The following is a 26,309-nucleotide window of genomic DNA, read 5'->3' on the forward strand; positions in this document are numbered from 1 at the left end:
TCCTGGGTGGTGAGGGGGGGGAATTGCTTGGTCCTATTGGATGCACGGCGTTTTTGCACTGAACCCAATGTGCTAAATTGCATGGATTTCAGTTGGTTCGCTAAGGTAGTCACTGGCGTACTTTGGGGGGGTCTTCTGATGGGGGGCTCCCCGCCCTGGGCGTTGGGGTCCTGTTTGGGTGGTGCCTGTTTCATATTATTATCTTGGTGGTACTGGCTCTTGTAAGGGCCGGATACAGTTCGGTTGGTTAACTGGTAGCACTACGCTGTGGCCCTTGAAAGGACCGCTGCGGCGTGAATTACCGTGATTTTTTTTTGTTAAGAGTCACTAAAGTTTTTGATTTGCTATTTATGTGCACTGTTTCGTTTGCCGGAGGCGTTTTTGGCTTGCGCCCGGCTGGCCAATTTTTCTTTTTGCCAATTATTGTTTGGTAATATCACTATAGTTATATCGGATATAATTTGTTTGTAAATGTTTATTGGTATTCAGGGTTCTAATTTCACTTTTTTTGTGCAGGCAGTGCGACGAACCGCACGCTGCCGCTTCCGCAGGCAGACTGAACGAGTAGAACGTCTGTCCTGTATTTTATAGGCGGTCTGGGGTAGGGGATCACTTCAGCCAATGAGCTTCGACCTTTCCAGTACGAACTGGCCAATCACAGGTGGGTGCTTACTACCCCGTCCGCTCTCTCAGATGACTAGTTGGAGATACTCAGTGCTGTAGCGTGGGCCTGTTGTGTGCTTTTGGCGGCATGCACATGCACACACTAACTACAAAGCCTAGCTACAAAAGCACACTTTTTAGCACTTTCACAACACAGATTGGCACAAAACTGTCACTATAAGGAGAGGAAGTGTTCCGATTCAGTTTGGTAATGTTTGTGGGGAGAAAAAGTTTATTTTTCCACACGAAAAGCACAGATATTAGAGAGTAAAATCGCGCGTGGTTGCACTGTTTACATCTAACTTCTGTATTTTCGCTAGCAGGCAGCGTTGAGTTTGGTTACGGAGCGCGGACCGGATAGAAAGCACTTGCTGAGGCGGGCTGAGGTAAACAGAAGTTCGTAGTTGCCACAACGATAAGTGTGTTTCCTTCTATTTTGATAAACGATTTTTTTCAGGTATTCAATGAATGCACCAGATCCTATTCTTCCTTACTGGCTAGAAGAAACTTTATTCCACATAACTCAAAAGGCATTTGTTTTTATTCGCTTTTCTATTTTATGTTTCAGTCATTGCTAAGTCGGTCACACTACTTTTTCACCCTCCTTGTGCTTATAATTTTCATAATTTAACATGGAAATACTTATCAATAAATAATTATATTACCATGGTAATTAACTTCAATCCTTCCTGTGATTATACGCAAAGTACCATCTTCGTACTGCTTACTATAGTTCAATGAAGGGAATCTATAAAGTAACGCGTGTCGCACACATCTGCCTTGCAAACTCCCTGGCCTACTTCCAATGTATAGACTTTTATTTCAAATCCTGATTTAATTTCATAATTTTCTGTAGATTTTAACATTTTATTACCCAGCTTCTTAATACGAATGACAATCAAGCCTAAATATTTATTCCCTTTAACTTTATTTTTCTTTTTTATTTTGTGCCTTGTTTCATATTTGTTCTTACGTTAGCAATTAACGCACTTACCGTAGTTATGTATGAACAGGTTGTTTCTATATTTATTTTATTCCAAATAAATTAAATATATATACGGATTATTTTATGGTAGTTGATATTTTCTGTTGTTTCCTACGTGAATTGAGGAAACGCACGGACTTTCGCCTAATTCTTGTGCTACTTTCATATGTCTGTATCTGTCGAATGCTGTCGATCTGTCGAAATGTGTATTACTATCTGTCGATTCATCGAGTGAACTGAATTCGTTAACCATTTCACCAGGCGCGCATGCATTTTTTTTTCTTCTAAGGGATCCAAGCTTCGGGGGGCAAGGTTCCAATACTACAAGCCACTATGTCTATATACTATTATTCTGCATTCGAAAACACGATAAATATTCCACTTACTTTTTCACAAAAACATGATACAGACAGAGTACAGATGAAGTGTAAGATCAGATTTATATTGATGATACATCAATATTTTCCCTGTTAATAACTACATTTAATGAGAAAGTCTGCAAATGTATGTTCACTTAGGAACTTTTGCGAGGAGTCCGCACCCGGTGGACACCCCGTGAGTACGCCTCTGCACTTGACTATACTTCGAATTATACTGCAAACAGTTGTATTTTAGTTTCCCCGTTTAGTTCATCGATATCATTAACACAAAGAAAATAGATGTTATAGATGCGTATTCTCAGTTCTCGCTTTATATCCGGACGTCTGCAAAAATCTACTCCTTTTCTTTCTTTCACGCATCCACCAAACTAACAATGATTTGTATTATAATATTTGCGCATAAAATGTATATCTCATACCTTCCATGTTCTCAAGTATTCATAGACAAAAACGGTTATTTTCTGCGAACAAATTGTCCAAACACAGTGCAAATGTCATCTATAGATTGTCCTGGTTCCGTCTGCGTGTACATAACAATGCGTCATAATCATACATTGCACATTAAGGATATCAATTAATCTTCCCAAATTCCTAGATATGCCTGGCAAAAGTTCCGCGTGTTGTAAGGATATTACATTTGTACTACCGACAAGGTGGTATCTTCCAACATTGAAGTTCAATAAACCCCAAATGTGTCGGATATAGTATTTGATTTCTTGTCTCATTGTTTGCGTCAGAGATGTCTTCTCAAGTTAGGATTTACGATACATACAGGATGAGTTGTATATATTGTTGCTGCCAGCTCTATATTAATCCCATATTTGTAAACGAATAAAAACAGTATTCTAATTATAACAATGTGCTCACAATTAATTTTATTCTTAATTGTTATACGTATTGTTGATTAAAAATGAAAATGTTGCTAAGTGAATTTTATTAATATTTTCTGTTGCGTGATATAGGAAGTGAGTGAAATATTGGAGGAATATAGTGTGCGTAGCAGATGATGTGCAGTGGCTTTGGATCGCCTGTGATAAGGTAAGGCATTTGCTATTTTAATTAACGCATTTTATATACTGTAATCCTAATTATTTTTATGTGAATGTGCTTACTACTTGTGTATTCAGTGGGACCGATGTTTTAATATGTATGGTCAAGCAGTGTCGAGCCTGGTCAGTGTGTGGATAGGTGACCATTTTTTGTAAATCGATAACATTTAACTTTGTAAACACGGATGAAGTAGAAGTATATTTATTTTATTTTTTACCTCAAATATGTAGGACACTTCTCCTTTGTACATCAATTATTATTATTAGTTCAACTTGTTTACAAGTTAAATGAAAAGAATAGTCGTTATCGTGTGATGATTGTGCTCATTAGGCTAAAGAAGACTCGTGATAAGAAAGAAAAGAAGAACGGTGCTCAAGTTTCGTCACAGCATATTCTCAAAAATTTACAGGCAAAATTCAGTGTTCTGCATGAAAAGGCATATTTGTACGAAAAAAAAAAAAATTCTGCAGACGACAGAATTAAATAAAGTAATACACATGTATTTTAGAGTTACTGGTGTAAAATCATTACAAGTGCTTTGCCAGGTGGCCAATAAAAAGCACGAATACTATTTAAGGGAGCCAAAACAGGAGAAAGCTGGGGGCCTGAGCGATAGCAAGAATGTGCGTCCAAAGTGAACAGGAGCGAAGGCGACGCGGGTATACGTATAAGCAAGGGTAGTGGAAACCAGTTAGTTTTCGAGTTTCAATAGCACTTGTCATGCATCCATACTAGTAGCGCCCCGCTTGTAAACATTAAGTACACTATGCAAGAATACACCGCCGGTGGAAAATAGTACCTAATACAGTTATCTTTCATATATACTGACTTATTTTACAGTAGTAACCCAACACTAGTAAACGTAAAATAAAAGTGTATAACTTTATATTTAATTCTATCGCCTGGCTTAGTTTTTCACCTGTAAGATGTACTTATTTAGAGCAAGTTTCTTAACTAGCAAATTAAACCGAGAACCACAGCAACCATATATATATTCTTATGATGTACTTTTCTTTGAGTGGTGTTCTCTGTCTATTGAATAACATTTTCTCAGTTTAATGCTAGCAAAAAACAAAACAAAATCAAAGTGTTTCTATATAAATTTAGTTCACCGTGTTGTAATATCACATGGAATTGAAAAACGAATAGTCGAACCTCTGCTATCTCGATCAAACTTCTCAGGATGATATACTGACTTACCGCAGAAGTTCGACTGAATACGTTTCTCAGTTCCATGGGAGAACCTGGAGAAGCAAAAGCCTGCGCAACGGAAAATACTAAATAAACTTGTAGAGCAGGTCAAGATGTATCATCATGCCAAGTTTCATTCAGATCAGAGAAGTTTGGCTGCAGCCATTTTCATTACAAAGCACAAAATGGATGGTCCCTAACCTCGAGAATCTTCACAATTGTCGACGAGTTGAACTGCACTCATCTGATCAAAATCAAACTTAAAATGACAGTTCACTTTCAACTGTTAAATAATATGATATGCAGGCTTCTGCTTTCCTAGTTACAGTCTATCCACTGTGGTATGCATATTAGTACAAATGTGAGAGTGCATATTTATTAAAGATTTGCTTCAAAAAGCGATGAAAGACATAGGCATTGCCGCGGGCGGTGATAACAAGATGCCGGAAAACGAACAAGCAGAAAGAATATGGGCTGAAGAAGTGTAAACGACGACGCGGCGGCCCGTAAAGGTGTTGCCGTCCTATTAAATGAATAATATCAAAAGAAAGAAAAAAAAAGTAAAAAATTTCGCGCTCGTAATCAAGACAGAAAGCAACTAAAGGAAATCTTTGTTTTACGTCCCACGTTATGCCGCTTAGGCTAAAAGAGGCGCTGATTATGAGAAATGATTGAAATGGTGGTGGAATGAAGAAAGTGGGAGGAAACGGGAGAACCCCGCGGTAACCCACCGCACATAGTTTTTGTCCACCATAAAGTTAACTTGGCGGGGGCTCAAGACAGAAAGACGGTTGGAAAAACAAATAAACGATGTTGCATCCCGTAAAAATGTTCGCGACCTATGAAATCAATATTTTTTCTTAAAGAAAAAAAAGAATTAAAAAGAGAAAAAAAGGTCAAAATTTCGCGCTCGCTTCGCTCGCGATCAGCAGAGAAAAGAGGACGTGACGCACCCCTAAAAGTGTTGGCGACCGATTGAATAAATATTGTGGGTAAAAAAAAAAAAAAAAAAAAAAAAAAAAGTCAAAAATTTCGCGCTCGCTTCGCTCGCGATCAGCACAGAAAGAAGGACGTGACGCGCCCCTAAAGGTGTTGGCAACCGATTCAATACATATTGTCGGTAAAAAAAAAAAAAAAAAAAAAAAAAAAAAAAAAAAAAAAACGCTCGCTTCGCTCGCGATCGACATGAAAAAGGCAACGACGTGACGCCCCGTAAAATTGTCGGCGACCTATTCAATCAATATATTCGGTTGAAAAACAAAGTCCAAAAGTTTCCCAATCGCTTCCCTCCCGATCGACATAAAAAAAAAGGCAACCCCTTCACCTCTCCTTATGCATTCATCAGTAAACATACAACCATAGATCACAATACCACTCACATCACCTATCAGTTCTCCACGTCCATCAAGATCCAATCATCGCCCTGGCCCTTTATGATGATACACAACATTACATGTTATTGTGTGCATTGCCCCGCGTTACAATACATGACCAAAAAAAAGAGAAAAAGAGCTGCACTGCCTTCAGTGTAGACATGTTCGTATTCGTAGAAAATGATTTTAGGTACACGATAGTACAGTAATCTATCTTCACATGCTTCAGATGTGAACGATACCTACACATGAAGAGGGCTCCCGAGGTTTCCTTTTCCAATAGGATGGAGCTCCACCACACTTGCAGAATGACGAGAAGTTATGTTAATAAATATATCCCAGAGTGTTTCGTAACTCGCCCTTGGTCCTAATGATGAAGCGTTCTTCAGATGGCCCCGATGTCTCCACACATGATACTATGCGACTTCTTTTCACGAGGCTCTCAAAGATCACGTTTGTGTCCTAACATTCTCTGCAGATATGACACAGCTGCGATAGCGGATCACAGAAGCCTTTCCTCTCCTTACAAGAGACGTGTTCATTCGAGTATGTGAGTAATTCGACTATCGATTAAATATCTCCCGTGTCACGATAGTAGTCACTTTCAATTCTTCTAACGAAGGTAAGAAAAAATGCTATACAAACTTCCTTTCGGTATATAAAGGATTAGGGGCCCAGAGAATATTTTCTTTCAAGAGGATACATTCTTTTTCGAACACCCTGTATATAGATCCTCTAATTATAACTGCAAACAAAATGTTGATTTTGCAATTGCTTCCATGAGAGAATATTCTGTGCACTTTCTTTCTGAAGGGCCGGGCCTAAACGTTTTCCTTAATCATTAAATTTAGTAGTTATCTACAATTACATAGTTTTCCATTGTTCTCAAAATAAAGATTTTTCTCTATGAATTGTTGAATGTTGCTAGGGATATTGAAGTAATTCTTTTTAGTGTTTTTTTCTTTACAATAATGTACTGAACGCCTGCATTAAGGAAGTTCGTGTGTCCATCTTGCAAAATGTTTCGTCTTTTTTCATGCCCACTAAGGTAAATATTCATTTTGCTCTTTTCTCTGTATGCAAACCACATTTCTTAAAGGCAACATTTTCATACAAATGTAGTACTAAAAACTTCTAATTGGCAACATCTGGGCTGCGAAGAGGAAAAAGAAAGAAATCTCGTACGTATTCGCGCGCAATTCGGAATTAGCCAATGAAAAGCACAAAAGCGGCCACCATCTCTCTCTCTTTCTTATTAACGGTTTTGTACTTTCTGCAGTTCTATCAGTGCTGCTAACCTCTTACTATATCATTGAATATGTATGTTTAGATATATATATATATATATATATATATATATATATATATATATTTTTTTTTTTACAAAAAATCATACTACTACGGAATAATATTAAATGCCTTTAAACCCTCATTTCTGTTTGCACTTTCTGTTACACTACCTTCCCCGAACTTCTTTCAAGTTATTAAGTGCAGAACGGGGAGTTATACATATTTACTTGCGCTTTGACAATATCTGCACATTGTGTAATAATAGGAGACGTATAAAATAAAACTATATACTAATACGTATATATATATATATATATATATATATATATATATATATATATACAGTACACATTCCACTATCCGAGGCTTTCCTTTTCTTTTCTTGCTGACGATAAATTACGCTTTTAGAAATGTTGTCTGAAAACAATAAGAATATGTGCAAAAAATACAATCAGAGGTAGAGGTCTTTAACAGGAAATAAGCAAGGGAGTTGAAAAATTTTTTATGCATGTAAAAAATATAGACATGAACCAACTTGTGAAATAAAAAGACCAGAAAACTACTCTTTCTAAATTATGTGTAAACTTTTTACCGAAAACGAAAGTTGCACGAAAGACTTTTTGTCCGTTTTTTGGCCTCCGGTGCTTGGGGTCCCTGATTCAATCCCAGCTCGTGCCGTGTGAACTTTGTCGTGCATAAAGACCGTGCTCATGGGTTTTCTCGGGTTTCTCCCGTTTCCTCCCACTTTCTTCATTCAGTACTCATCATCACCGTCTCCTTTAGCGTAACCGGTATAAGTATGCGACGTAAATCTAAATATTTCATTTCATTTCCCTTTTCTGCTCATACTGCTGATTATGCGCGATTATGCCAACATCCAACTCCGCGGATAATCGTGCGATTACTGTATATACAACTAATACAGATACAACTAATTATATTATCAGTTACAGTATCGGTTTTTATTTACTAATTTGCCTCACTTTATTTGCATCCCTGCAGTAAATAATTCTTATCGATAATAGTTAAAATGTATTACATTTTAGTGCTTCACGACTGAATGATCATCTGCCTTACGTTATCTCGCAGCTGAAGAGAATGCTACACTGAAAACTACCTTGCGTTATAAAGGGTAAGTGAAACATATCTTAAAAATATCTTTCATACATTTCATTGTGTACATTAAAGAATGTAAGTTTGCCTTTTTCCTGTAATCAATACTTAATAAAGGATTTATTTTTATTTATTTATATACAATTTCATACGTGGTTCGTGATAGTAAACTCGATAGGACACAGTGGCACTATGAACATCCGAATCACTCATCATTCGAACATTCAAATATTTATTCGAATATTAGTATATTCCAAGTAATGTTAACGACGTTAATATGCTTGCCTTTATAGTTAATAATGTCAATTCTTACTTAAAACATACTTCCTTAACAGGACATTGAAGAAAAGGTAGTTGCCAACGGCCATACCATGCTGAATATACCGGTTCTCGTCCGATCACCGAAGTCAAGCAGCATCGGGCCTGGTCAGTACTTGGATAGGTGACCGCCTGGGAACACCAGGTGCTGTTGGTATACTTTTTCTAATTTTGTTTTTCACAAAGACGAATATTCTCACATCGTTCACCACGATAATTTCGTAATCATGCATTACTTAAAACAATTAGCAACGCTTTCCACGCGCTGGTCTTTTTGAGTATTCACCGACAAACCTACGTAGCTACAATAACTCACTCGAAGCCATATGCATTCGCCAACGGCCATACCATGCTGAATATACCGGTTCTCGTCCGATCACCGAAGTCAAGCAGCATCGGGCCTGGTCAGTACTTGGATGGGTGACCGCCTGGGAACACCAGGTGCTGTTGGCATCTCTTTTTCAAATTTCATTATCCTTCAAGTACGAAAATACTAGAAACATTAATTTTATAGTACTTTCAAGAGATAATTTATCAACATTATTTCATAGCGATTAATCGATATTCTAAGCGTTATACCCACTATTTCTTACACTAACAGCCTGTTTATTTGCACGGCACATTAAAATAACCTGATTTCCGATCCGTGTGCACCTACTACTATACTTAACACGGAATGTATTACCACTTTTTAAAAGTAAATTATTATGACTAAGTGTAGATCTCCGGCGAGTAAATGCCTTTCGTATACAAGCACGACACATCTCCGCTATGTGCTTTACTTTTTTACTAACAGCATATAGAAATTGGATTTCAACGTGTTTCTACATAACAGAATGAAGCAAATTTCGTGATTTAACTCTTTCGAATAATGTGTTGGTCCTGACAAGGACCGTTTGAAATGAAAAATCTTGAAGAAGATTTTTACTTAGAGCTTGTGTACTTGGTAACAGCCTTCGTACCCTCACTTACAGCGTGCTTGGCAAGTTCACCAGGCAAAAGAAGGCGCACAGCTGTTTGGATTTCCCGGCTGGTGATAGTTGACCGCTTATTGTAATGGGCCAAACGAGAAGCTTCAGCAGCAATACGCTCGAAGATGTCATTAACAAAGCTGTTCATGATACTCATAGCTTTGCTAGATATGCCAGTGTCAGGATGCACTTGCTTCAAAACTTTGTAGATGTAAATGGCATAGCTCTCCTTCCTCCTCCTCTTCTTCTTCTTATCTCCCTTGGAGATATTCTTTTGGGCTTTACCAGCCTTCTTTGCAGCCTTTCCGCTAGTTTTTGGTGGCATGATGACTCACTCGTTCAGCAAAATTAGATGTGTCCGCCGATTTATCGACTTCATTTAAATTACAGTACGTGTTTCAATTCGCGCCAACTGCCTTGCTTTTCATTTGATGCACTCGGGTGCACGCTTGAAGTAGTAACAAAACTGACTTGATTCATGGGAGGCCGCAATTTTTCCTCTCATCTTATTACGAAAGAATATTGAACAATGTCTGGTCGCGGCAAAGGTGGAAAAGTCAAGGGAAAGAGCAAGTCCCGCTCCAGCAGGGCTGGCCTTCAATTCCCAGTAGGCAGAATCCATCGTCTTTTGCGAAAGGGTAACTATGCCGAACGAGTTGGTGCTGGCGCTCCCGTGTATTTGGCTGCAGTCATGGAATACCTGGCAGCTGAAGTTCTTGAGTTGGCAGGCAACGCTGCTCGTGACAACAAGAAGACTAGGATTATTCCACGTCATCTGCAGTTAGCTATCCGTAACGACGAGGAATTAAACAAGTTGTTGTCTGGAGTTACAATCGCTCAGGGTGGTGTTTTGCCCAACATTCAAGCTGTACTTCTGCCCAAGAAAACTGAGAAGAAGGCATAAATGTAAGACCTATATCTCATACAAATCGGCCCTTATGAGGGCCACAAACCCCTTTATAGAGGAGATTTACGATTGAAATGAATTGTTTTCGATATACAGACTCATCAAAAGTGTCTGAGATAGTTGCTTAGTTTCATTCGAAATTCTCGCTGCTATTCGATTAATTAGTATATGTGTAGTCGTCGATCGTAATTGAAGCCCATAGGAAGTCACACTAACTTTAGAATACTCCAAACAGCGATGTGCTTAGTTCCCACTACATTATTAATTATAAGATCATTACCTTTTGTATTGTCGCTAGCTACATTTTTTTGATATTTGCGTACATCGGGCTCATATTACCCAGAGGACAGGACAGTCGAGCCCAGATTCTCAGCAATGGAAGAAAACCTCATACCACATATTCTCATGTACTTCATGCTAGACAAAGGAATTTCCAACATTCTTAAAGCACTCATGTTTCTCTCTTGCGTTGGCTTGGCTGAAATTACTCTGTTCAATATGTTCTCGACATTTATTATTGTTCATTACTATGCCCCAATGACATCATGAACAGAGCGGATCAGAAAACTTTCCTAAATTTCTTTTGCAACATAGTAATGACATTAAATGCACACTTAAGTACGATTTATTCTTTGCAAGGTCGATATTCATATTTGTGTGATATGTGTTATATGTATATGGTTTGTAATACGCAACTACTCTTATTCTCTGATCTCAGAACTCATTTGCTACTGTGCCCAACGAGCGAGCCTAGGTTTCTTGTAACTACTGCCTTTCTTTAGTAAATAATGTGAAGTATACAATGCATTAACCTACATCTCATATTTGTATTACTCTTTATTTTAGTAACCCGCTACGAAGTGTCATTAATTTACATGTAAATCACAATAGACACTACCGCAAAAGAAAGAAATCGAACCCAAGACCACGTAAACAAGATAAAGGACAAGATTCAGGTTTCTAACGCATTATTCGCCCCTCACAGCACAGTATAGAAGTTGTATAAGCCTCTATACGTACATCCTACTGTCAGAACAGAAATTCCGACTTGCGTTTCGCATCTCTCATGCTCGCTACTTCCAACAAATCGCCAATTTCCAACCAGAACCCCTTCTCCAGCATTAATACTGCTACATGATATGAATACGTATACATGAACGTACATAATGTAAAAAAAAACGTATGATTTTCTCAAATTAATCTCTCTACGTCTGTAATTTAGTGTGCATCAAAAGGCTTTAATGTAGTTACACGAATTCTTATAATCTAACAGAAAATCGCACAAAGTAAATCTTTCCCTTTATATAAATTTGTTGGCTCTGAAAAGAGCCGTTTATGCCAATTTTATATCCAAAATAGGAGGAACCCCAACTTAACCTCCGAAACCGTACAGGGTTCTTCCTTGCCTCTTCAAGGCATACACAACATCCATAGCTGTCACTGTCTTCCTCTTGGCGTGTTCTGTGTATGTAACAGCATCTCTGATTACGTTCTCCAGGAATACTTTCAATACTCCTCGGGTCTCTTCATAAATGAGACCAGAGATACGCTTCACACCACCACGGCGAGCAAGACGCCTAATAGCGGGTTTGGTGATACCCTGGATGTTGTCACGAAGAACTTTACGGTGGCGCTTGGCACCTCCTTTGCCAAGACCCTTGCCTCCTTTTCCACGTCCTGTCATTTCGATATGTTACTGCTTCGCTCACCACACACGAGAAATACAAGCCCAAGCAGCCCAAGACTCGTGGTTTTGTTCCTTCGATCATGCAGGGAAAGCACGGAGGAAAAACACAAAACGTGTCTAAGCCAATGAGAACTGTCCTTTTCGACTGACTTTATCCAATGAGAAATAGCTTGATTTAACGGTTTTGCTCTTTATATAACTTGACTTCATTCAGCGCGCAATTATTTGAAACAAGTCGTGACAGTTGCAATGGCACGTACCAAGCAGACAGCTAGGAAATCTACTGGAGGCAAAGCTCCTCGAAAGCAGCTTGCCACCAAAGCTGCAAGAAAGAGTGCTCCAGCTACCGGTGGAGTGAAAAAGCCCCATCGTTACAGGCCTGGTACTGTGGCTCTCCGAGAAATTCGTCGTTACCAGAAGAGCACTGAATTGCTCATCCGCAAGCTGCCCTTCCAACGACTCGTCCGAGAAATTGCACAAGATTTCAAGACAGATCTTCGCTTCCAAAGCTCAGCTGTCATGGCTTTACAGGAGGCAAGTGAAGCTTACCTTGTAGGGCTTTTCGAAGACACCAACTTGTGTGCTATTCACGCAAAGAGAGTCACAATCATGCCTAAGGACATTCAGCTTGCTCGCCGCATCCGTGGGGAACGTGCTTAAGTTTGAAGTTCTGGCACTGAGTTCAAAAACGGTCCTTTTTAGGACCAATACACTACTTAGAGATGCTGTTATCCTAACAAGGATCTTGTCCATACTTGTTATCTTTTTTTTTTAAATTCTCACGCCGTATGTTGCATAGTTAATACATCTACCTTCGTTTTCCTGTCGTTTCGTATATCATCCTATCTTTCAAGTATATTCTTTAGTTTTCCCCTATGTTTACCGATTGATTATCTTCGTTTTATGTGGTCAAGGGTTCGATTTTGCCATATGTTGCATAACTTAACTTCGATTCAACCACTGTTTGCCCTTCTCAACGTTATTAATCTGATAGAACTCGCAGGCGAAATATGTACTTCTTCCAAGGTAGCAAAAGTAATATTATTTTGTCAGAGGTCGCTGCTGTTGAATGCAAACGTTAAACTAAACTTTCTTTAAGTGTCTGTTTGTACTTAACATCAGTTCAATTGTACACCTACATTTCTGCTGGTGTTACTATTTTCTTTATAGCAATATTACGAATTATAAGACGGTATCCGTGGTTATTAGCGTGTTCCCTTTTCCTAACACTTTCTCATTACACCAGTATTTCCATCATTCATTAGGCGTAATCACCCGTCTCCTTTATCATAAAAATCATAATAGTACGACGTTAAATTGAAACATAGTCTACTTCACTTTCACGAGTTGTAATAAGTTCGAACATTTCTTTCAACCCCAGCCTTGAAAAGAGTTGATTTTAGTTTAGTGTCCCTTTCAGCAGCAAGGCTGTTTCAAACGTGGACCTACTTATTAACGTGCAATGCGAAACATTTGAGCTCCCACCGAGAATCGAACCCAGTCAGCCTGCAAAAGTTTTTCTAACAAATGCATTAAGTGCGTTTTCTGTACTGTTTCGCTACTTGAAGATAGGAACAAGGAAAAAGTAAGTGATCACAAATTGACATTACGTAATGTTTTCCCCATTTTTTTTCGAGTACACCATTCTTGACACCCGTGAAAGCTTTCTTTCCCCACCCTCAATTCCCCTCTGTTATAAAGCACTTACATCAAGAAGTGCTTCGGTTAAAAAGAAAACTCAAAGTCCCTTGCGTGTATACTATACATTGCTATGAATGAACATGTGATAATGATAGGAAAAGCACAATTTTACTCTTCTCAAAGTATTTGATGGCTCTAAAAAGAGCCGTTTTAAAATGTCAGATGATTTACTGACACATTTACTTCTTCTTTGGTGCAGCCTTCTTAGCACTTTTCGGTTTTGCTGTAGCCTTCTTTGGCTTCGGGGCCTTTGGCTTCTTGGGAGTTTTTGCTTCTTCACTTTAGATGGTGATTTCTTAGGTTTGGGAGCAGCAGCCTTTTTCTTTTCACCAGTCTTCTTGGGACGTTTAGCTGCTGGCTTTTTCGCAGGCTTCTTCTCCTTTGATGCTGATCGTTTCGCCTTGGTTGAAGATCCACCTTCAGGCTTCTCCTTCAGCGATGAAGCACTAAGCTTAAACGATCCAGATGCACCTTTTCCCTTGGTCTGAACCAAAGACCCAGAAGCAACTGCACTTCTCAAGTATTTCTTGATAAATGGAGCAAGCTTCTCGGCATCCACTTTGTAGTTCTGAGAGATGTATTTCTTAATAGCTTGCAGTGAACTTCCTCCCCTTTCCTTCAAATTCTTGATGGCGTTGTTCACCATTTCTGATGTTCTTGGATGAGAAGGTGTTGTTTTTGGTTTCTTAGGCTTTGCAGACTTCTTAGGAGAAGCCTGTGCCGGGGCTGCAGGTGCTGATGCCGTATCTGCCATTGCTTTCTGCAATAAACTCAACGATACTGAAGAATGAAATTTTCGCTAGCAGGCAGCGTTGAGTTTGGTTACGGAGCGCGGACCGGATAGAAAGCACTTGCTGAGGCGGGCTGAGGTAAACAGAAGTTCGTAGTTGCCACAACGATAAGTGTGTTTCCTTCTATTTTGATAAACGATTTTTTTCAGGTATTCAATGAATGCACCAGATCCTATTCTTCCTTACTGGCTAGAAGAAACTTTATTCCACATAACTCAAAAGGCATTTGTTTTTATTCGCTTTTCTATTTTATGTTTCAGTCATTGCTAAGTCGGTCACACTACTTTTTCACCCTCCTTGTGCTTATAATTTTCATAATTTAACATGGAAATACTTATCAATAAATAATTATATTACCATGGTAATTAACTTCAATCCTTCCTGTGATTATACGCAAAGTACCATCTTCGTACTGCTTACTATAGTTCAATGAAGGGAATCTATAAAGTAACGCGTGTCGCACACATCTGCCTTGCAAACTCCCTGGCCTACTTCCAATGTATAGACTTTTATTTCAAATCCTGATTTAATTTCATAATTTTCTGTAGATTTTAACATTTTATTACCCAGCTTCTTAATACGAATGACAATCAAGCCTAAATATTTATTCCCTTTAACTTTATTTTTCTTTTTTATTTTGTGCCTTGTTTCATATTTGTTCTTACGTTAGCAATTAACGCACTTACCGTAGTTATGTATGAACAGGTTGTTTCTATATTTATTTTATTCCAAATAAATTAAATATATATACGGATTATTTTATGGTAGTTGATATTTTCTGTTGTTTCCTACGTGAATTGAGGAAACGCACGGACTTTCGCCTAATTCTTGTGCTACTTTCATATGTCTGTATCTGTCGAATGCTGTCGATCTGTCGAAATGTGTATTACTATCTGTCGATTCATCGAGTGAACTGAATTCGTTAACCATTTCACCAGGCGCGCATGCATTTTTTTTTCTTCTAAGGGATCCAAGCTTCGGGGGGCAAGGTTCCAATACTACAAGCCACTATGTCTATATACTATTATTCTGCATTCGAAAACACGATAAATATTCCACTTACTTTTTCACAAAAACATGATACAGACAGAGTACAGATGAAGTGTAAGATCAGATTTATATTGATGATACATCAATATTTTCCCTGTTAATAACTACATTTAATGAGAAAGTCTGCAAATGTATGTTCACTTAGGAACTTTTGCGAGGAGTCCGCACCCGGTGGACACCCCGTGAGTACGCCTCTGCACTTGACTATACTTCGAATTATACTGCAAACAGTTGTATTTTAGTTTCCCCGTTTAGTTCATCGATATCATTAACACAAAGAAAATAGATGTTATAGATGCGTATTCTCAGTTCTCGCTTTATATCCGGACGTCTGCAAAAATCTACTCCTTTTCTTTCTTTCACGCATCCACCAAACTAACAATGATTTGTATTATAATATTTGCGCATAAAATGTATATCTCATACCTTCCATGTTCTCAAGTATTCATAGACAAAAACGGTTATTTTCTGCGAACAAATTGTCCAAACACAGTGCAAATGTCATCTATAGATTGTCCTGGTTCCGTCTGCGTGTACATAACAATGCGTCATAATCATACATTGCACATTAAGGATATCAATTAATCTTCCCAAATTCCTAGATATGCCTGGCAAAAGTTCCGCGTGTTGTAAGGATATTACATTTGTACTACCGACAAGGTGGTATCTTCCAACATTGAAGTTCAATAAACCCCAAATGTGTCGGATATAGTATTTGATTTCTTGTCTCATTGTTTGCGTCAGAGATGTCTTCTCAAGTTAGGATTTACGATACATACAGGATGAGTTGTATATATTGTTGCTGCCAGCTCTATATTAATCCCATATTTGTAAACGAATAAAAACAGTATTCTAATTATAACAATGTGCTCACAATTAATTTTATTCTTAATTGTTATACGTATTGTTGATTAAAAATGAAAATGTTGCTAAGTGAATTTTATTAATATTTTCTGTTGCGTGATATAGGAAGTGAGTGAAATATTGGAGGAATATAGTGTGCGTAGCAGATGATGTGCAGTGGCTTTGGATCGCCTGTGATAAGGTAAGGCATTTGCTATTTTAATTAACGCATTTTATATACTGTAATCCTAATTATTTTTATGTGAATGTGCTTACTACTTGTGTATTCAGTGGGACCGATGTTTTAATATGTATGGTCAAGCAGTGTCGAGCCTGGTCAGTGTGTGGATAGGTGACCATTTTTTGTAAATCGATAACATTTAACTTTGTAAACACGGATGAAGTAGAAGTATATTTATTTTATTTTTTACCTCAAATATGTAGGACACTTCTCCTTTGTACATCAATTATTATTATTAGTTCAACTTGTTTACAAGTTAAATGAAAAGAATAGTCGTTATCGTGTGATGATTGTGCTCATTAGGCTAAAGAAGACTCGTGATAAGAAAGAAAAGAAGAACGGTGCTCAAGTTTCGTCACAGCATATTCTCAAAAATTTACAGGCAAAATTCAGTGTTCTGCATGAAAAGGCATATTTGTACGAAAAAAAAAAAAATTCTGCAGACGACAGAATTAAATAAAGTAATACACATGTATTTTAGAGTTACTGGTGTAAAATCATTACAAGTGCTTTGCCAGGTGGCCAATAAAAAGCACGAATACTATTTAAGGGAGCCAAAACAGGAGAAAGCTGGGGGCCTGAGCGATAGCAAGAATGTGCGTCCAAAGTGAACAGGAGCGAAGGCGACGCGGGTATACGTATAAGCAAGGGTAGTGGAAACCAGTTAGTTTTCGAGTTTCAATAGCACTTGTCATGCATCCATACTAGTAGCGCCCCGCTTGTAAACATTAAGTACACTATGCAAGAATACACCGCCGGTGGAAAATAGTACCTAATACAGTTATCTTTCATATATACTGACTTATTTTACAGTAGTAACCCAACACTAGTAAACGTAAAATAAAAGTGTATAACTTTATATTTAATTCTATCGCCTGGCTTAGTTTTTCACCTGTAAGATGTACTTATTTAGAGCAAGTTTCTTAACTAGCAAATTAAACCGAGAACCACAGCAACCATATATATATTCTTATGATGTACTTTTCTTTGAGTGGTGTTCTCTGTCTATTGAATAACATTTTCTCAGTTTAATGCTAGCAAAAAACAAAACAAAATCAAAGTGTTTCTATATAAATTTAGTTCACCGTGTTGTAATATCACATGGAATTGAAAAACGAATAGTCGAACCTCTGCTATCTCGATCAAACTTCTCAGGATGATATACTGACTTACCGCAGAAGTTCGACTGAATACGTTTCTCAGTTCCATGGGAGAACCTGGAGAAGCAAAAGCCTGCGCAACGGAAAATACTAAATAAACTTGTAGAGCAGGTCAAGATGTATCATCATGCCAAGTTTCATTCAGATCAGAGAAGTTTGGCTGCAGCCATTTTCATTACAAAGCACAAAATGGATGGTCCCTAACCTCGAGAATCTTCACAATTGTCGACGAGTTGAACTGCACTCATCTGATCAAAATCAAACTTAAAATGACAGTTCACTTTCAACTGTTAAATAATATGATATGCAGGCTTCTGCTTTCCTAGTTACAGTCTATCCACTGTGGTATGCATATTAGTACAAATGTGAGAGTGCATATTTATTAAAGATTTGCTTCAAAAAGCGATGAAAGACATAGGCATTGCCGCGGGCGGTGATAACAAGATGCCGGAAAACGAACAAGCAGAAAGAATATGGGCTGAAGAAGTGTAAACGACGACGCGGCGGCCCGTAAAGGTGTTGCCGTCCTATTAAATGAATAATATCAAAAGAAAGAAAAAAAAAGTAAAAAATTTCGCGCTCGTAATCAAGACAGAAAGCAACTAAAGGAAATCTTTGTTTTACGTCCCACGTTATGCCGCTTAGGCTAAAAGAGGCGCTGATTATGAGAAATGATTGAAATGGTGGTGGAATGAAGAAAGTGGGAGGAAACGGGAGAACCCCGCGGTAACCCACCGCACATAGTTTTTGTCCACCATAAAGTTAACTTGGCGGGGGCTCAAGACAGAAAGACGGTTGGAAAAACAAATAAACGATGTTGCATCCCGTAAAAATGTTCGCGACCTATGAAATCAATATTTTTTCTTAAAGAAAAAAAAGAATTAAAAAGAGAAAAAAAGGTCAAAATTTCGCGCTCGCTTCGCTCGCGATCAGCAGAGAAAAGAGGACGTGACGCACCCCTAAAAGTGTTGGCGACCGATTGAATAAATATTGTGGGTAAAAAAAAAAAAAAAAAAAAAAAAAAAGTCAAAAATTTCGCGCTCGCTTCGCTCGCGATCAGCACAGAAAGAAGGACGTGACGCGCCCCTAAAGGTGTTGGCAACCGATTCAATACATATTGTCGGTAAAAAAAAAAAAAAAAAAAAAAAAAAAAAAAAAAAAAAAAAACGCTCGCTTCGCTCGCGATCGACATGAAAAAGGCAACGACGTGACGCCCCGTAAAATTGTCGGCGACCTATTCAATCAATATATTCGGTTGAAAAACAAAGTCAAAAGTTTCCCAATCGCTTCCCTCCCGATCGACATAAAAAAAAAGGCAACCCCTTCACCTCTCCTTATGCATTCATCAGTAAACATACAACCATAGATCACAATACCACTCACATCACCTATCAGTTCTCCACGTCCATCAAGATCCAATCATCGCCCTGGCCCTTTATGATGATACACAACATTACATGTTATTGTGTGCATTGCCCCGCGTTACAATACATGACCAAAAAAAAGAGAAAAAGAGCTGCACTGCCTTCAGTGTAGACATGTTCGTATTCGTAGAAAATGATTTTAGGTACACGATAGTACAGTAATCTATCTTCACATGCTTCAGATGTGAACGATACCTACACATGAAGAGGGCTCCCGAGGTTTCCTTTTCCAATAGGATGGAGCTCCACCACACTTGCAGAATGACGAGAAGTTATGTTAATAAATATATCCCAGAGTGTTTCGTAACTCGCCCTTGGTCCTAATGATGAAGCGTTCTTCAGATGGCCCCGATGTCTCCACACATGATACTATGCGACTTCTTTTCACGAGGCTCTCAAAGATCACGTTTGTGTCCTAACATTCTCTGCAGATATGACACAGCTGCGATAGCGGATCACAGAAGCCTTTCCTCTCCTTACAAGAGACGTGTTCATTCGAGTATGTGAGTAATTCGACTATCGATTAAATATCTCCCGTGTCACGATAGTAGTCACTTTCAATTCTTCTAACGAAGGTAAGAAAAAATGCTATACAAACTTCCTTTCGGTATATAAAGGATTAGGGGCCCAGAGAATATTTTCTTTCAAGAGGATACATTCTTTTTCGAACACCCTGTATATAGATCCTCTAATTATAACTGCAAACAAAATGTTGATTTTGCAATTGCTTCCATGAGAGAATATTCTGTGCACTTTCTTTCTGAAGGGCCGGGCCTAAACGTTTTCCTTAATCATTAAATTTAGTAGTTATCTACAATTACATAGTTTTCCATTGTTCTCAAAATAAAGATTTTTCTCTATGAATTGTTGAATGTTGCTAGGGATATTGAAGTAATTCTTTTTAGTGTTTTTTTCTTTACAATAATGTACTGAACGCCTGCATTAAGGAAGTTCGTGTGTCCATCTTGCAAAATGTTTCGTCTTTTTTCATGCCCACTAAGGTAAATATTCATTTTGCTCTTTTCTCTGTATGCAAACCACATTTCTTAAAGGCAACATTTTCATACAAATGTAGTACTAAAAACTTCTAATTGGCAACATCTGGGCTGCGAAGAGGAAAAAGAAAGAAATCTCGTACGTATTCGCGCGCAATTCGGAATTAGCCAATGAAAAGCACAAAAGCGGCCACCATCTCTCTCTCTTTCTTATTAACGGTTTTGTACTTTCTGCAGTTCTATCAGTGCTGCTAACCTCTTACTATATCATTGAATATGTATGTTTAGATATATATATATATATATATATATATATATATATATATATATTTTTTTTTTTACAAAAAATCATACTACTACGGAATAATATTAAATGCCTTTAAACCCTCATTTCTGTTTGCACTTTCTGTTACACTACCTTCCCCGAACTTCTTTCAAGTTATTAAGTGCAGAACGGGGAGTTATACATATTTACTTGCGCTTTGACAATATCTGCACATTGTGTAATAATAGGAGACGTATAAAATAAAACTATATACTAATACGTATATATATATATATATATATATATATATATATATATATATACAGTACACATTCCACTATCCGAGGCTTTCCTTTTCTTTTCTTGCTGACGATAAATTACGCTTTTAGAAATGTTGTCTGAAAACAATAAGAATATGTGCAAAAAATACAATCAGAGGTAGAGGTCTTTAACAGGAAATAAGCAAGGGAGTTGAAAAATTTTTTATGCATGTAAAAAATATAGACATGAACCAACTTGTGAAATAAAAAGACCAGAAAACTACTCTTTCTAAATTATGTGTAAACTTTTTACCGAAAACGAAAGTTGCACGAAAGACTTTTTGTCCGTTTTTTGGCCTCCGGTGCTTGGGGTCCCTGATTCAATCCCAGCTCGTGCCGTGTGAACTTTGTCGTGCATAAAGACCGTGCTCATGGGTTTTCTCGGGTTTCTCCCGTTTCCTCCCACTTTCTTCATTCAGTACTCATCATCACCGTCTCCTTTAGCGTAACCGGTATAAGTATGCGACGTAAATCTAAATATTTCATTTCATTTCCCTTTTCTGCTCATACTGCTGATTATGCGCGATTATGCCAACATCCAACTCCGCGGATAATCGTGCGATTACTGTATATACAACTAATACAGATACAACTAATTATATTATCAGTTACAGTATCGGTTTTTATTTACTAATTTGCCTCACTTTATTTGCATCCCTGCAGTAAATAATTCTTATCGATAATAGTTAAAATGTATATTACATTTTAGTGCTTCACGACTGAATGATCATCTGCCTTACGTTATCTCGCAGCTGAAGAGAATGCTACACTGAAAACTACCTTGCGTTATAAAGGGTAAGTGAAACATATCTTAAAAATATCTTTCATACATTTCATTGTGTACATTAAAGAATGTAAGTTTGCCTTTTTCCTGTAATCAATACTTAATAAAGGATTTATTTTTATTTATTTATATACAATTTCATACGTGGTTCGTGATAGTAAACTCGATAGGACACAGTGGCACTATGAACATCCGAATCACTCATCATTCGAACATTCAAATATTTATTCGAATATTAGTATATTCCAAGTAATGTTAACGACGTTAATATGCTTGCCTTTATAGTTAATAATGTCAATTCTTACTTAAAACATACTTCCTTAACAGGACATTGAAGAAAAGGTAGTTGCCAACGGCCATACCATGCTGAATATACCGGTTCTCGTCCGATCACCGAAGTCAAGCAGCATCGGGCCTGGTCAGTACTTGGATGGGTGACCGCCTGGGAACACCAGGTGCTGTTGGTATACTTTTTCTAATTTTGTTTTTCACAAAGACGAATATTCTCACATCGTTCACCACGATAATTTCGTAATCATGCATTACTTAAAACAATTAGCAACGCTTTCCACGCGCTGGTCTTTTTGAGTATTCACCGACAAACCTACGTAGCTACAATAACTCACTCGAAGCCATATGCATTCGCCAACGGCCATACCATGCTGAATATACCGGTTCTCGTCCGATCACCGAAGTCAAGCAGCATCGGGCCTGGTCAGTACTTGGATGGGTGACCGCCTGGGAACACCAGGTGCTGTTGGCATCTCTTTTTCAAATTTCATTATCCTTCAAGTACGAAAATACTAGAAACATTAATTTTATAGTACTTTCAAGAGATAATTTATCAACATTATTTCATAGCGATTAATCGATATTCTAAGCGTTATACCCACTATTTCTTACACTAACAGCCTGTTTATTTGCACGGCACATTAAAATAACCTGATTTCCGATCCGTGTGCACCTACTACTATACTTAACACGGAATGTATTACCACTTTTTAAAAGTAAATTATTATGACTAAGTGTAGATCTCCGGCGAGTAAATGCCTTTCGTATACAAGCACGACACATCTCCGCTATGTGCTTTACTTTTTTACTAACAGCATATAGAAATTGGATTTCAACGTGTTTCTACATAACAGAATGAAGCAAATTTCGTGATTTAACTCTTTCGAATAATGTGTTGGTCCTGACAAGGACCGTTTGAAATGAAAAATCTTGAAGAAGATTTTTACTTAGAGCTTGTGTACTTGGTAACAGCCTTCGTACCCTCACTTACAGCGTGCTTGGCAAGTTCACCAGGCAAAAGAAGGCGCACAGCTGTTTGGATTTCCCGGCTGGTGATAGTTGACCGCTTATTGTAATGGGCCAAACGAGAAGCTTCAGCAGCAATACGCTCGAAGATGTCATTAACAAAGCTGTTCATGATACTCATAGCTTTGCTAGATATGCCAGTGTCAGGATGCACTTGCTTCAAAACTTTGTAGATGTTAATGGCATAGCTCTCCTTCCTCCTCCTCTTCTTCTTCTTATCTCCCTTGGAGATATTCTTTTGGGCTTTACCAGCCTTCTTTGCAGCCTTTCCGCTAGTTTTTGGTGGCATGATGACTCACTCGTTCAGCAAAATTAGATGTGTCCGCAGAAACAGAAAACAGAAACAGAAAAACAGAAAAGTTAAAAATAAGGACGCCCCTCGGGAAAGCCCGCGCCCTGACAGAGAGTAAGGCATCAACCATCTATCTACATGCCTCTCCTCACATGCAATTAGTACACTAAAGTATCTGTCGGGTGTAGGTGTATGCCGCGGCTTCTATCTTTTTCGAAAGACATTTACACGCGAGTCTGTCAATGTGTGAAATAGAAGGAAAGAAGGGTAAAATAGATGATAGGAAAGCGCGAGAGAAGGTTTATTATGTTTTGAGAGAGGGACAAAAAACCTGGAAACCAGGAAAAAACCCCCTATATCGGTCATGCTGCATGCAATAGTATTTACATGGCAAAACCACATTTGAAGGGTGGCAAAAATCCATGTAAAAGCGTCTGTAATAATAAATAAATTATTTGTTATATTGCTAACCTAGCTTAGAATCTGTTAGTTTTTTAATGCAAATCTGTGTTGTCTGTAGGTGGGGGATTATGTTGTTAGTGGGATATCTGTTATTTTTTAAGCATGCAAGTCGTTTCATTGTCCATGGCCAGGCCTGGTCGTCATCTGTTTGCTTCCGTCACAGCTGCATTATCCCCTGCCTTCCTTCTCAGCTTGCTGTTCCTTCCGCTTTGTTTTCGCATGGTCTGTACTGGTTTTCCTTTTAACTGTGTCGGCAAAAGTCCTTGTGATGTAAAGGTGCCCTGTTGTGGTCTGGAGTGCATTTACTGTATTATCAAAAATCTTCTTGGAGGCGGTTTGTAGAGCTATTGCAAGATTTTTCTGTTGTTGCTGTGGTGTTGTGGTGGTTATTACGTAGGTCATCCATGTTATGATTCTGTTTGTTGCTTCTTCTAGTTCTTGTTTGATCCATCTTTGTAATTCCTTGTTGGGTGTTTCCGACTTGTTGGTTTCTTCTTGGTGAGCTGCCTGTTGGTCCTGACAAGAGCCGTTGGTTGTGATTTTTGTTACATCTGTGGGCGTTAGCAGCGGTGGTGGTCTGGTTGGTTGTGTAGCTCTTGGTCTCTTGGGGCAGTTTCCGCTACCAGTACGGTGTGTGTCGCTAATACATGTAGCGCAGAAGTTTCTTTTTCTGGGTGTATTGCAGTCCTCTCCATGTGGTTTCCCACATCGGTTGCAGATTCTTTCGGCTTGGCACCGGTTCTTGAAGTGACCGTATTGGTAGCAGTTATGGCAGGGAAGTGGTCTTGGTACTGTTCTTGACGATTCTACTTTGTAGTGGGTATGCTGAATTTTCACTCCAGATGACAGTAATCTGCTAATTTGTTCCGGGTTCTCTGAGAAGATCCTTAGTAATGGTGTGGGTCCTTTGTCTGATTTTATGCGGGTTATGCCTCTGAAGTCAATCTTCTGTTTTCTTAGTTCATCTCTTACTTCCTGGACTTCTATGTTTATAGGGACACCTTTGACAACACACGTAAATGTTGCTTCTTTTCTTTCTTTTGATTTCTGCCTGTATCTGATTGGTTCTGAGCCTTCAGGTTGTTTAGTCTTCTTACTTCCATTGGCTTGCAGGGGAGTACGGGTCTCTAACTCTTGCTGCTTCCTGTTTGCGTTTGCTGTTGCTCTGGAATTGTGGTCCTGACAAGGGCCGGGCCCTTGTTTGGCGTCTTCTTTCTTTTGTCTTCTCGACTTCACTAACGTGAAATCCTCTTCCTTGTGTTTGTCCGATTTGGCATCGTCTTCAGGAGTAGTTTTGTGGTCCTGATAAGGGCCAGTCTTCTCACCAGGGTGTGATTTCAGCTTCTGGGTTTTTTGATTTTTCACCTGTATGGGGCTTGGGCTCGTAGCAGAGCCGACGTATGGTTCATCTTCCTGGGTGTGGCTAGTCTTCTCTGTCTGTGATGGGGCTTCTTGTTTTTTATTTGGCGATTTGACCTCTTCTCTGGGATGGGATCCGGATTGCTTCTCCAATATCTTAGCCTTCGAGCCGAAGTCTGCATCTTGGAAAACTTTCAGGAATCTGTCCCTCGTCGCTTCCGATTTGAAGAGCACTTTGTATGTGGTTTCTTCCACTTGTACAACATAGAATTCTTCTTTTAGTATTCTCAGGCTGATTACTCTGGTTAGATAAGCTGCCGTGGCTGCTCTGAAGGTCGTCTCTATTGTAACCGGGTCCACTAACGAGAATGAAACGTCTAGGTGGGTTGCTTCAGGGACCGTGACCACATCGATGAATTCTTCATCTTCCTCCTTCTCTGGTGGTCTCCTCGTCGGCGTCCTCTTCCTGGGTCTGGGCATGGCTCTGACGTGTTTTCACTTCGTTATAAAAGCACTGCACTTGGTTTTGGTCCTAAAAAGGGCCACACTTGTTTGGTACACTTCACGTCACTATGTCACAGATTGGGGAGAATGGTCCTCGAAAGGGCCTTTTAGTCACTATGTGATAGTGTTTTTGCTCCTCTAATGCTATCCCGAGGAGATAGTATTGGGTTCCCGTCAGCCGACTGTCGCCAAAGGCTGTACAACCTATATGGCCAGCGCGAAGCTTGACTCACAATAGGGGGTCTAGCCGACGGAAAGCAATGCCTATTTCCACAGGAAGCGGTGTGTGTAAGTGTGTTCCGCCGATTTATCGACTTCATTTAAATTACAGTACGTGTTTCAATTCGCGCCAACTGCCTTGCTTTTCATTTGATGCACTCGGGTGCACGCTTGAAGTAGTAACAAAACTGACTTGATTCATGGGAGGCCGCAATTTTTCCTCTCATCTTATTACGAAAGAATATTGAACAATGTCTGGTCGCGGCAAAGGTGGAAAAGTCAAGGGAAAGAGCAAGTCCCGCTCCAGCAGGGCTGGCCTTCAATTCCCAGTAGGCAGAATCCATCGTCTTTTGCGAAAGGGTAACTATGCCGAACGAGTTGGTGCTGGCGCTCCCGTGTATTTGGCTGCAGTCATGGAATACCTGGCAGCTGAAGTTCTTGAGTTGGCAGGCAACGCTGCTCGTGACAACAAGAAGACTAGGATTATTCCACGTCATCTGCAGTTAGCTATCCGTAACGACGAGGAATTAAACAAGTTGTTGTCTGGAGTTACAATCGCTCAGGGTGGTGTTTTGCCCAACATTCAAGCTGTACTTCTGCCCAAGAAAACTGAGAAGAAGGCATAAATGTAAGACCTATATCTCATACAAATCG

The 26,309-nt window shown here is 38.9% G+C and overlaps 1 protein-coding gene and 4 non-coding genes across 5 annotated transcripts; 4 read left to right on the forward strand and 1 right to left on the reverse strand.

Annotated features, from left to right (window-relative positions):
• Nucleotides 1-344: 344 nt before the first annotated feature.
• On the reverse strand, nucleotides 345-14,383 carry LOC145677079 (histone H1-like). The gene is made up of 2 exons (XM_081747757.1): nucleotides 14,047-14,383; nucleotides 345-439 (listed from the first exon to the last, which is right to left on the reverse strand). The coding sequence occupies exons 1-2, from the start codon at nucleotides 14,381-14,383 to the stop codon at nucleotides 345-347; spliced, it is 432 nt and encodes a 143-aa protein (XP_081603883.1).
• On the forward strand, nucleotides 8,402-8,520 carry LOC145677090 (5S ribosomal RNA). The gene has a single exon (XR_014129620.1). It is a non-coding gene; the product is annotated as a 5S ribosomal RNA (ribosomal RNA).
• On the forward strand, nucleotides 8,698-8,816 carry LOC145677095 (5S ribosomal RNA). The gene has a single exon (XR_014129624.1). It is a non-coding gene; the product is annotated as a 5S ribosomal RNA (ribosomal RNA).
• A 7,467-nt stretch (nucleotides 14,384-21,850) lies between the features above and the next one.
• On the forward strand, nucleotides 21,851-21,969 carry LOC145677089 (5S ribosomal RNA). The gene has a single exon (XR_014129619.1). It is a non-coding gene; the product is annotated as a 5S ribosomal RNA (ribosomal RNA).
• Nucleotides 21,970-22,146: 177 nt separating this feature from the next.
• LOC145677085 (5S ribosomal RNA) lies at nucleotides 22,147-22,265 on the forward strand. The gene has a single exon (XR_014129615.1). It is a non-coding gene; the product is annotated as a 5S ribosomal RNA (ribosomal RNA).
• The last annotated feature ends 4,044 nt before the right edge of the window (nucleotides 22,266-26,309 follow it).

The sequence above is a fragment of the Thermobia domestica genome, unplaced genomic scaffold (assembly GCF_964235325.1).
Source record: "Thermobia domestica unplaced genomic scaffold, izTheDome1.hap1.1 HAP1_SCAFFOLD_607, whole genome shotgun sequence".
In the NCBI taxonomy this organism is placed as follows: Eukaryota; Metazoa; Arthropoda; class Insecta; order Zygentoma; family Lepismatidae; genus Thermobia; species Thermobia domestica.